The 12,500-nt window shown below is 39.2% G+C and overlaps 2 protein-coding genes across 2 annotated transcripts; both read right to left on the bottom strand.

Moving 5' to 3' along the window:
• Positions 1 to 1,288: 1,288 nt before the first annotated feature.
• On the bottom strand, positions 1,289 to 1,954 carry LOC138053394 (uncharacterized). Its single transcript, XM_068900041.1, has one exon. It carries the CDS (start codon positions 1,952 to 1,954, stop codon positions 1,289 to 1,291), a length of 666 nt encoding a protein of 221 aa, XP_068756142.1.
• Positions 1,955 to 5,126: 3,172 nt separating this feature from the next.
• On the bottom strand, positions 5,127 to 7,712 carry LOC138053393 (uncharacterized). Its single transcript, XM_068900039.1, has one exon. The coding sequence runs from the start codon at positions 7,710 to 7,712 to the stop codon at positions 5,127 to 5,129; it is 2,586 nt and encodes an 861-aa protein (XP_068756140.1).
• Between the last annotated feature and the right edge of the window lie 4,788 nt (positions 7,713 to 12,500).

Raw genomic sequence — 12,500 nt, 5'->3', positions numbered from 1 at the left:
CTTTTTAGTATGTCAACAAGGTCGTTAATACTTTGATTTACATCATCATTAACTAAGCCACAGAAGTCAATAGCCTCTACATCGCTTAAGAATGAGTAAAATGAGAGAAATCACGAAAGTATTTTGCATCGTTTAGAATAGATGGCTTGTTTGCGACAGTACAAAAAATAGGTAGATGATCAGAAACATCTGCTAAGCAGATGCCCGCTTTTATAACTTTGTGTAAAACGTTTGTATATATATGATCGATTAAGGTTGAGGTATGATCTGTGAGGCGTGTGGCTTTGGTAATAAGTGGCATAAATAAGTGATCGAGTAACATATCTAAGTATTCAGAGGTTTGGTTGTCATCGTTGAATTTTAAAAAGTCTATATTAATGTCACCTAAAATGAAGACCTCTTTACCTTTATTGTTTAGGTTTTCTAATTGTTCCCTTAGGGATTCAAGGAAATGCTGACGATCATTTAATGGGTGCCGATAAATGCATCCGATCACGACGTTCTTAAGTTTTTCACGCCTAATTTCAACCCAGCACGACTCAATGTTGTCTCTCGATAGTTCTATATCACTCCTTCGAAAAATATCTAATTCATTAGCAATATAAATGGCAACACCTCCAGCTACAGTTCTGGAGTTAGTATTTATAAATGAATAACCCGGAATGTTAATGTTGTGTATGTTGTTTTCTTTTAACTTCGTTTCAGAGATGGCAATGATTTCAGGGGCTTCTTCAACTGTGGTAATAAAGTCCTCCAGTAATGATAAATTTTTAGGTAAACTACGCATATTTAAATGGAGCATAGAAAAACCATTTTTCCTCTTGGCTTTTTGAAAAAGAGTCCCTGATTGTTTGACAGTGTAGTATTTTGACTCTGAGTAATTTTCGCGAGAGATACCCTGTAGGTCATCATTTTTTTCTGGACTTTCAATTGTATCCTGGAAAAGATCCTTGGAATTTAATAAAGAAGTTGGAGTGTGATGAACCCATGCTCCCGTAGCTCGAATGAATTCTTGGTGATGCAGATCATGAAATGGGAGTTCACATAAAGCATTAAAGCTTGTAGCCATTTAAGGGTTTAGAACATATTTCTAAATAAAGTATACATGATAAATTAATATTTGTCGCTAGATGCAATGACAACGTTGTTATTATTATTACTAATAGCAATTCCGTTCTTACCCGAGTAAAGTAGTCGACCTGACTAATGGGTGCGAGTGTGTTCATCTTGAAATCTTTTAAGATCGTCTTCCGTATCAAACATGACTACTGGTGAATGTTCGTTGTTCCTAATGAAAATTCTTCCATTGAAAGTCCATATAAATTTCCACTTCAAACGCTTTTTTCTTATACGGCATGAGGGATTCAGAGATAAAGATGTTAGCGTCAGACTCGAGGTCAAGGTCAGGAAGGTCTCTTGCTTTCTTGTTAGCCAGTTTCCTCCGACTGGAGTAGAAGGTATTTCTCACACTTCGTCGGGTAAATTTGACAATTATTTTTGGTGGAGCAGCAGCATTGTAAGACGGTATAGGGTGCGCAATAGAAATATCTTGTTCGTTAACTGAAACATCAATAGCTTTGCCAACTGATTGAACAATGGATTCGGCTGAACAGTCGCTCGTCGCCTTGATTCCCGATATTTCCAAACAATCCCTTCTAAGGTATTGACCAACTTCCTCAATCTCATAGGAGGTATTTGCTATTCGCTCTTCCATGCTCATAAGATCTTTCTTGATGTTATATACTTCTGAGTTGGTCTTACTCAATTCTGTCCTCTGTTGATGAAGTCTTTCGTTCGACTGCTTGATTTGTTTCAATAGATCGTCATACTTGTCAGAGAAAAGTTGAACTGATGCTCTTAATTCACTGAACTCAGTAGACATAGTCTCCAATTTAGAATGAAGCGGTTCAAGTTCCTTCTTTAGAAGGTCCTTTACCTGTCCAATTGTAGCCATAGTTATCTTAGCGCCGTAAGACGACAGAGCCCTCTCAAACGTGGCCGGACGCCATAACGACATATGCTAAGAAGATAAGGGGTAGAATTGTTCAAAATATGATACAAGTGCCAAAATTGGCCTGCCTACTCCTTATGGCATGTGGAATGAAATAAAAGCAAGCCCCATTTCGGATCTTGCCTTGTTCAACGATAAACAGCCTTACAAATTTCCATATAAGGTTTGTATGGAAAACCACAGGAACCCAAGTTCTGTAAAATAGTGAAACTTTATAAAACTTTGTACGATATAAATTATCATTGCAGAGCTGGCAGTAAAATGACATCATTAATTATTTTATTCCATTAGAATAATTTCATTATAGAATGGATGATAAAAGTTACCAATTTGAAGGTCATTCTATTCTTGGTAACATCTTTCTACACAAGAACATAGTGCATAGTGCATAGTCCACGGCAAGCCCTCTTACATCCACAGCTTATCAGTTCACTGCATGCCTTTGATGCCTCAGCTAGCATAGTCCACTTGGGAGACCAACCTTCAGGTAATTGTTGCCAATCCCACTCTGCAGGACTAGGGAGTACCTGCATAGGCCAGGACCCGAACCCGGACCACTCGATCCGTAGTTGAGCACACCAACCATGAGGCCACTGTGCCTCCCTCGTGCACAAGTAAAACAAAGTTTTTCGTTTTTTACTAGAAATATCTTCCGTTTGGCTGGCGTGAAAATCTTACAGGCACATGATTATTACTATCACAATAGATGCAATTGTTGGTGTGACAATCTTGAGAGTGTTTGTGGTCATCCACTTGTGCAAAGCCTCCAGTAATTCCTTAAAGGACCGCAAACGCTAATCACCAAGCTCCAGTTGAGAAAGAATTTTGTTTATCATCAAACGCCTAATTAGCGCCTAGCGCGAAGATAAATAAGTATCAACTTCAAATACTTGTGATCGGCCTAGCAGGTATGAGGAAGTTTTTGCAACAAAATAGCATGATAGATGGTGTCAAAGGCCTTTTTTGAATCAATAAAGATCCCACAAGTGAATAATTTTAAATCCATGTTGTTTTGTACGATGTTAACAGTATCAAGAATAGCGTACTGTGTGGAGTGCTTTTCAGGAAAACCATACTGCAAATTAAAGAGAATATTGTTTTTGTCAAGAAAGGATTTCAGATGATGGTACATTAATTTTCGAAATATCCGATTAAAAATGGAGAGTAGTGATATCAGTCGATAATTACCAGGTTCCGTCTCATATAAGGTATATATTACAATTATTCAATGAGCCCGAGTTGGATATGAAGTGATAAAATAACCAGGAACTCCAGCTATAACCTCTCCACTACAAGAAACTACCCCTGGGAGCTTAACCTGCAATGTCCTACCGGAGAGATAACTTTCAACCCAGTTCCAGAAACTGTGGGAGATATTCATGGTAGCTAGTTTCCCAAGTAAAGTGGCGTGATCAACAAGATCAAACCCTTTGCAGAAATCCAAAAATAAGGCATGCACCCCGCAAAACGGACTCGTCATCGCTTTTATAGACAGGGATAACTTTTGCCTCTTTCAATTTGGATGGAAAGCCACCTTTCTGCACAGACATTAAATATGTCTGCAAGGGGACCAGGTACAATATGCTTAGCACAGGATAGAATACGAATCGGACGAGACTAGAGACCATAAGCTTTGTTTTTAGGAGTCTCACATTCGATATCATCTGGTGAGACTGGATCGAGGAATAAAGAACCAGAATTGTTATAGATCGTTTTCACTCACGTGACCAAAAGCCAGGTAACCATCTCTACGCTGCCATATTGGTGGAGTAAAATTGTAAAGAAACTGAATCCCGTCTTCAATGTGAAGATGGTTTTTTGCATGGTAGATTGTAGAAGCGAAAGCGCTCCAGGGAAAGACCTTCCTTCATTTTGCTCGAGTCCCATTAGTAGTCACAAACCAAGGAAAAGAAGTGGAAAAATTATCCTTTGAATGGTGCTTCATTGGATGTCTGCAATAAGTTGGTCTGATTTGACTGAGAAGATTCTTGCAAATGATCGTGTATGCACCTGCTATTTTGTCTCAGGAAGAGCAGCGAAAAGTTGGGACAAATACCACGTTGACTGGTTGCCGACTTTAAACCTGGGCCTTAAAAAGAGTGTGGAGAGAGGAAACATCGAACAAGCATCGCAAAGAGGACAGAGAGCTAATGAGAAAGAAAGGAAGCGAAAGGAGCAAGAAGAGAGGGAACGCGTGCTTGGAGAGGAAAGCGCAGCAGCGGGTGAACAGATTTCAGATATTTCCTTTGCCAAAGAACTTCCAAAGTGTGTCGATTCCAGTACACAAACAGAGGAGTTTGGCTATTTAGATAGATGGATAGATAGTTTATTCACCTTAAAAACTTGCAGCCAAAAGCTGAATTGCGATAAGGCTTACAAATACAAAATTTACAACTGCGCTTAACTACAAACTAATTATAGGACTTATACTACATAAAAATTGTTAAAGAATCACACATTAAAAGCATGCGTCAAATTCCTATATACAATAAGAAAGACATTTATATCTAGTTCTCAGCTACTATGAACAAAACTTAAAAGAAAACTATTCTTGCATCTTTCAGTTTTACATTTTGGACGAATAAATGTTCTTTTTTCTCGCAGATAGTAGCTTGGTTGGTATCTACTTGGAAGTAGTTTGTGAAGACTACGAGATTGATTTGCACATATTTCATCGAACAACTTTGCTGCAATTGACTCTCTTCTATCATACAGTGTTGGAAGTCCAGACAGCTCTAGAGCCTTAGCATACGATAGTTCGGGGTAAATAATCTTCATAGCGCGTTTTTGAAGTCTTTCTAGGTCTTCGCTTAGATAACTTGGTAGAGCGCGATGAAAAACTGGGCTGCCGTACTCCAGAATAGAGCGAATGCATGTAATGTAAAATAGAAGAAGCTCTCTTGTGGCTACATGCGATTTCTTAAGCTGTCTAAGAAAATATAATCTTGTTGAAACTTTCCTAATAATTTCACACTGTTCACAGTCTCTAGGGTCTGACGGTTCACCCAAATAGGGTCAAACTCTGGTTCGTTTTTTGCAAAGCTAATCCTAAGCTCTTTGCATTTTCTTTCGTTTAACTGAAAACTGTCATTCCTTGCTTGGATAGCAAGATCGTCTACCATTTGCTGAATACAGCTCTTTGCCCTTTAGTAATTACCTCAGATATTGTTGTATCATCCACATATTTCCACATCTCTGCCTCTCCTGCTTTCAAATCATTAATCATTATTAAGAATAACCTCGGCCCAAGCTTTGTCTCCTGTGGGACACCGGCCGGAATGTAACGCCATTCGGAGAAGCAGTCTTGGGCAAGTTTAACTCTCTGTCTCCTATCCGATAAAAAGTCAACAATCCAGCATAATATGGGGTTCGGAATATCGTAATCTGAAAGTTTACGCACTAAGATATTATGGTCAATAAGATCGAACGCCTTACGGAAATCAAATAAAACCGCTCTAATCGCGGCCGAGTTCCCATCAGAGCTGACGTGCCAGTTATGGATCATGCTGACAAGGGCGTGCGTAGAGCATGATTTAGGTATTGTCCCATATTGCCTTTTGTCGATTTTTTTAAGCACGGCGGGCATCACAAAGTCATGAACAACATAATCTTCTGCAAACTTTGAAAGAATAGGCGTGAGGGAGATAGGGCGAAGGTGCTTGTTGACGTCTTGGATAGGTCTTTGTTTGGGGACAGGGACAATATCTGCCTCTTTCCAAGATAAAGGCAACCGGCCTTCGCGAAAGGAAGAATTCATGATATCCATGATGGGTGGCGCCAAAAGATCTGCATTCTCCTTTAGAAGCCATCCGGGAATACCGTCCGGTCCTTGTGCCTTGGCTGGATTAATAGAGCATAACTTTCTAAAGATAGAAAACTCTGATAGCGGTGGAAAATCATCATTCATAGTTCTGCTCGAAGACACAAAGGCGTCCCCTCTAAATGGATTGTGGGTAAGCGGTACAAAGACCTCCATTGGGGCTAGGAAAGTTGTGTTAATGTGGTTTGCAAGATCATCTGCTGATAGACCACGAGCACCTTCTAAGTGATGAACGGACTTAAAAATATTATCACGTGACCCAGAGGGCCCTTCCATTCCACTGAGTCTCTTGATTTCGCCCCACCACTTAGCTGGGGAACACCCCTTTAGGTGTTGCACTTTACATTCGTAGTACTTCGCGCGGCATCTTTTGCGTTCTCGGTTAACAAGGTTTCTCAGGTGGTTAAACTCCGCTCGGTCTCCTCGGCCTAGGGCCTTTTGTCGCTTTCGAATCAAGTTCTTAAGAGTGGAATTTATCCAAGGTGGTTCCGTTCGATGAACAATTTTAGGCTTCATCGGCAAAACGAAATCAAGGCCAGTTTTGATGATCTTTTGTAACATCGACACCTTTTCTTCGCAAGTTGTCATAGCTCTGATCACCGCAGTAACATCGACTTCATTGAGATACGTTCGCATTGCAAGATGGTTACTAGGTCGTAGGTCCCTTGAAATAACAGTATGCATTGATTGCGATGTCTTAGCCCTTTGCTTTGGCTGTACTTCAACTGAGCTATGATCTGAAAGACCAAAAGCGGGACGTTCAACCGGAGTGTCGTAGTAATCCTGAAGGTTGGTGAGAATTTTATCGAGAGTGTTTTGCCCACGAGTAGGGAAATGTACAATCTGCTTCAGGTTGAAGTTTGATTTGAGCCTTGCGTCGTTCAGATGGTTGAAGTCGCCGAGTACCAAAAGACCGCAATTTGGGTATTTAGACTCCAAGTCCATTAAACATTTAGTCAAATAGTCCAACATCATAGAATTTATTGCTTGTGGTGGATTGTAAACAACTCCAGCAATAATGCTTGATATGCCCCTTGGGAGACGAGTCTGGCGCAATTTAATCCACAACACCTCAAAAGAACCATTGTCGTCATCGAGATCCCCCAGAAGATTATTAGGGATAGTCGCTTTTATATACATACACACCCCGCCGTGTATTGCTTCTTTCCTGTCCCTTCTAATGAGGTTGAAACCATTTATTGCCACTACAGAGTCGGGAATATGGCTTTGAAGCCAGGTTTCAGTTATGCAAACTACATCGACATTTGCATTAATAACAACACTGTTCACTTCGTCGATCTTTGGAGCCAAGGACATGACATTCGAAAGGAAAAGCGAAGGAACAAACTGCGGGGATGCCGCTGGTTTTGCAATAGATGTTTTAGAAACCGTAGTTTGACTTTGAATAGTGATCAGATTAAGACTAGGCTTCCTGGCCAATGTTTGTTGAATATTATTTGAAGCACTCGCATCTTCCCAACATCGTCGTGAATAAATAGTAGGGATAGCTTGGTTATTTGTCCGTAAACAAAGCTTTGAAGAAAAACCAGAGCGTCTGCCACGATATTTAAAAATCCCCAGTGATTTCAGGCGGTAGTAGAGAAAATTGTTAGACAATCTATGGTTCTGAGCGCGAATAGAAAATAGCTCTTCCCGGGTGTAAACCTTGCGAGCGAACACGTTTACCAGTCCAATTGAGGTTGTGGAAGAGGCGTGTCGAGCAGGCATAGAGCCTAGACTCACAGCGGAAAGATGGGCATTCAGCGTGGAATTGGGTGGTCCAGGATTTCTCTCGATATCCATGCAGATGGTTAAATCTCTCGAAGGTAACAGCAAACACGTACAGCATGTTAGTAGCTTGAGTGCCACTTCAGTGACCATTTTGCGAAGATGAATTTCGGAATGACAACAAGAAAGTAAATTTTATATTGGATTACCTTCGCTTGACACGTTGAAAGCTGTTTTCCTTCGATTTAATCCCTTTGTAACTCGAAAGGCCCAACATATTACTCGTTTTCAAGAATTTGTGATTACCTTGATGAAGCTTAGACTGAATATGCCTTTGGAAGATTTCGCCAGAGTTAGTAGAGGGGAACTGGTTATGAAACCCGCCGAATATCAAAGGGCTAAACAATAGACCCGGTCTCGATGTTGAATGTACCAGTCACGTGATCACGAGGGTGCACACTTGTTTGACATCAAACAAACATGGCTGACGGCGGAGAAGATATATTTTTGTTTGGCGATGATTTTGATGTTATTTTAGACCTTTTAGAACAAGATGAAGATATAGAGGAGGAATTTGTGACTTCAGTTGAGAATGTGAGTATTATTTGTCTACTTTTTAAGTGAAATTTATTGAAAAATGCAAAGATTTCGACTCGAGAGGCTAGCGCTCTCGTGTTGACGAATTTAAATAAGTTACTGCATTACTTTTCGTTTCTTTGGACGCTTAAAGTAAAGTAGCTATTATATTTCTGTTGCTTATGTTTTTGCTTTTCTTTTGTAGGCTCAACCTGGAATCATAGTGTGTACAGACTGTGGAAAACAATATAAGACCAGAGGAGGTTTTCAAAGACATTGGGCTTCAAAACACAGCAACATCACAACACCAAAAGAACGAACATGTATCACTCTCACCCCAAGCATCCTTACAGACATAGTGAAAACCGCTGTGCATAAAGTCAAAACAGCTCAGGTGTATCCCCAGTCGATAATAAACGAAGTGGAAGTTTATTTATTTGAAGAACTCTAGGAAGAGACCGTAGAATTTACTATGTTAAAGTCTATGTTCGATGTATATTCGAAAAACGGTGACACTGAAAAGTTCTATTCCAAATACTACGCTGCGATTCCTTTAAATTCTACAGAGTACTTTAAAGGACTATCAAGAAATACTGCCACATTATTGTCAACTAAGGTAGCGGATTGCATGATTGTCTACTGCAAGAACTCTAAGGTCACTCATAATAACGGCCCACATCAACAAACTGTACTGTCAGAGAGAGAGACTGCTGTTCTGCAATATCTGGGAGGCTACGTGCTGCATAATCTACATAAAAAGCATGGCACTAAAAAATCACAAGAAAGCCAGCAGGCAATGTCAATCTTGAAAGCTGGAAAACTAGAGGGTGGATATGACTCATCTCAGAAACTGGTTTCAAATCTGAACCGTGGAGGACTTTGGCAAATCACAAAATATTCAGAGAAAGTCCTAACCGAATATGCATTTGAGACAGTTATCTCTAGATGGCAATTTACAAAGAATTAATATCAAAGGTATGATGGATAAGTCAGTAACTGATAGTGAGTTGCTCTCCTATTATGATTTAATAGTTTCTGACTCAGAACTGGTACCAGCAACACAGGTCATTAAGGAAGTTTTACAAGCAATAGTTAATTTATATGTTCGAGTAAGATCCTTTTCCTTGGCTAAAGATTTCATTCAACATCACAAACTTAAAATGAGAAAAACTAAGTCTAAAGGCCTACGCAAAGAAATTAGTAGAAGTTGTGAACAGGAAAGTGACAATAGGTTTGAGCAGAAGCAGCTGTCAGTTTGTAAATAATCAGTACACATGATTTTATTACAAAATTGTTATTAATTACTTTATTTATTATTAAAAAGTTCATAGTTCAACGTGCTACTGTGCTCTGTTCCCACAATGATATTTATTACAGGGCAATTTGATAATATATTTAAAATTTTCCAGAGTACCAACTCTCATATATTATTTTTCAATCAAATGTTGTGAGAAAAAAAACCTATTCTTAGCTTGACATTTATACCTCGTGGCTCTGTTAAAAGCATCCAAAAGCTATATCACAAAAGAGCAATTGAAAAAGCATTAAAATGTGTTACTGTTAGTATCATTGGTTGATTTGTGTCGTTTTATACTAGAACGGTTTCTTGTCGTCTGTGAAAGGAAATCGACTGTTTGTTTTGTTTGTAGTAGTTGATAAATATTTTTCGAAGTAACAATATTTCTCGAAGAGACAATATGTGTATTATGATCATCCCGGTAGATGTAGCATAAATAAGACCCATATCTGACTTTTTTCTTCACTTGACTATGAAGATGACTTAATACACATATTGGGCTCCTCAAGAAATATTGTTACTTCGAAAAATATTCGCTCACCTGAGTTCAGACCATTCTTTATAATATAAGTTGATAAATAACAAATAAAAGGAAACAATGTGTTTAGTTTAGTTTGCCTATTCTTTCATAGACGACGAAAAATCGCTTAAAATGTAATAGTTTGTAATCTTTTCATTGTCTCCTCTGAAACTGTGATTAATTAACAAGTTTCTTTGTATTCAATAATCATGATATGATGATGATCATTATCACTTGAATGGAAATGAGATGAAAAGCATTGAGTTTATTGAGTCTATTATTGAGTTTTCTTTCTTTTTCTGCATGGTAGTTTGGCTTCTGTTACTCGTTCCCATTCTTTTTTTTTATCCTTCCTTCCCCTTGTGTTACCGCTCTGACATGACACAGTCCTCTGGATTCGGATGGTATTGGCATTGTAACCAAACTGGTGGATGTCTGGGTTATCACTGCGCCTCCCAAGCTTACGCTAATTCCCAAAATACTCTTCCACTGGGTCTTGACAGAAACGCTCTGTCAGTACAAACTCCATACCTTCCTGGAGCAGGAACTTCGTGCACTCAATTGCAGAATGGACGGTGATGTTGAGGCCCTCATAGGTCTGCCAGGACAAGAACATTTTGGCCTTGGCATTTTGGGTGTAGTTACTGGGTCTGTTTTGAGTGCTTGTCCTCCAAGATTGCAAGAACTCCAAAAAAGTCATCAGGAATTCAAATCTATAAAAATAAATGCAATTAATATTGTTAAGAAATGTTAAATGCAAAAAATATTGTTACCGGTATTTACAAATAGAGGCAAAAGTCTGCAACTACTGTTAGTGTGCAACATAAAAATTATACAAAATAGAGCTAACTTAATCTTCTTATTGTTTTCTATATATTAGAAATTTTAGGATTATTCAATGATATCAAACAAGTGCGTTATTATTTATATTGCACACTCTTAGTGTTTGTACTCTATCAAGCTACAGTTTCATTGAAAGCAGGAGTCGAATCATCCAATCTGCTTTTTGACACTGTATAATAGTTTTTATATCAAAATGCCAGTAGTCACCGCCGCAACTTGTGTTGGCCACAAGACTACAGCGAGTTTTTTTTTTTTTCAATTGTATTATTTGCAATTGTTTGTATTAGAGTACTACTCACCTTTCATCCTGAAGTGAAGTATATGGAGCCATATCTGATCATTCACAATAGGAACAACATGGTGATACAACTTAGCTGTAAGTTCAGTTGCAGTCACTCCACGACACAGTTTGCATTTTTCTAATTCACTCACAAGATGAGAAATAGTTGCATTTCGCATTGAGCGAAGAGTCACAGTATATACAGGGTGATCTTCCACCAAGTAGGCACCATAAACTTTAACAGTGCATGCAAGACTTTCATCGACAACAATCCCCAACTAAGGAATGAGATAATAACACTTTAAGACTCCACTCAGTCAGAGATTTTAAGTTATTTATTCTCTTACAGAATTCAGAGAATGTCCTGTAGCAGATATTTGCGTTGACATTAGGAACCTCAACTTGGACTAAGGGACGGCGCTCCGGTCTTGGCGCTGGTCTGCTGGTTTGAAGACTTTTAGACGGCATATTCAGCTTCGGTAATGCACCGAATTTTGGCTTTTTTCTGGTCGTTTTTTCGGTTTGAACTGCAAAACAAGTAAAAGATCGAATATTAGAGGCGATCGGATAAGTCGAAAGGGGTGAGATCGTATGTAAGCTTTATTGGAGATCTGAACAAGAACGTAAGCTTATATGTAAACAAACCGCAGGAACACAAGAAAATCGCAAGAAAATACTTACATATTTCAACATCTTCGGGTGCAAAATGCTTCTCGCACGTGTACACTCGATCGTTCTTTATCTGATCTCTAAAATCAGAATGGATCTCTCTCGTTTTTTTAAGCTCTCCAAGCCAAGCTTCGCGCCATTCACGGTGTCTGTCGTCCACAGCTAAAGGCAGCTTCCAAATGCCAATTCCTTTTGTCCGCCTACACGATCCACAGCCAAAGACCGCACAGTTGCGGCCTGGCATCGTGTAATAAAAATCTCACTAGTTAAAACTCTATTCAAACGCTCTATATAATAAAAATCGCTGTAAATATTGCTTGTTGTCGCTACTGTTCGCTATACGCTTTGGAATCACAGCTGGTCGTGTGCACCCTCGTAACCACGTGACCAACTCAAACCCCTAACAAAGAGATGCCCCTATGATGTTCGCCGGGTTTCATAACCAGTTCCCCTCTACTAACTCTGATTTCGCTTACCGATTTAATGTCTCGGTTTGTACTGTGTTAATTAAAGGCTGCGGCCTTTAATTAAATGGCCAGGCCCCAGTTGATATCCAGTTGGTATCCACTGGATAACTCAATTGATTTTGCTATTGTTTATCCATTGGATAGTGATTTATCCGGTGGATAGCACTACGAGATTCATAGAATGAAATCGTGGACCCCTGCCGACATCGGCAGGGCTTCTAGTTTATTCGACACATAGCTTAACAGAAGGAATGAAATTCCTTGACGCCTCTACCCAAAAAATGTCTTA

The sequence above is a fragment of the Montipora capricornis genome, chromosome 6 (genome assembly GCF_036669925.1).
Source record: "Montipora capricornis isolate CH-2021 chromosome 6, ASM3666992v2, whole genome shotgun sequence".
Lineage (NCBI taxonomy): Eukaryota > Metazoa > Cnidaria > Anthozoa > Scleractinia > Acroporidae > Montipora > Montipora capricornis.
This window is presented reverse-complemented; position numbering and strand designations above follow the sequence as displayed.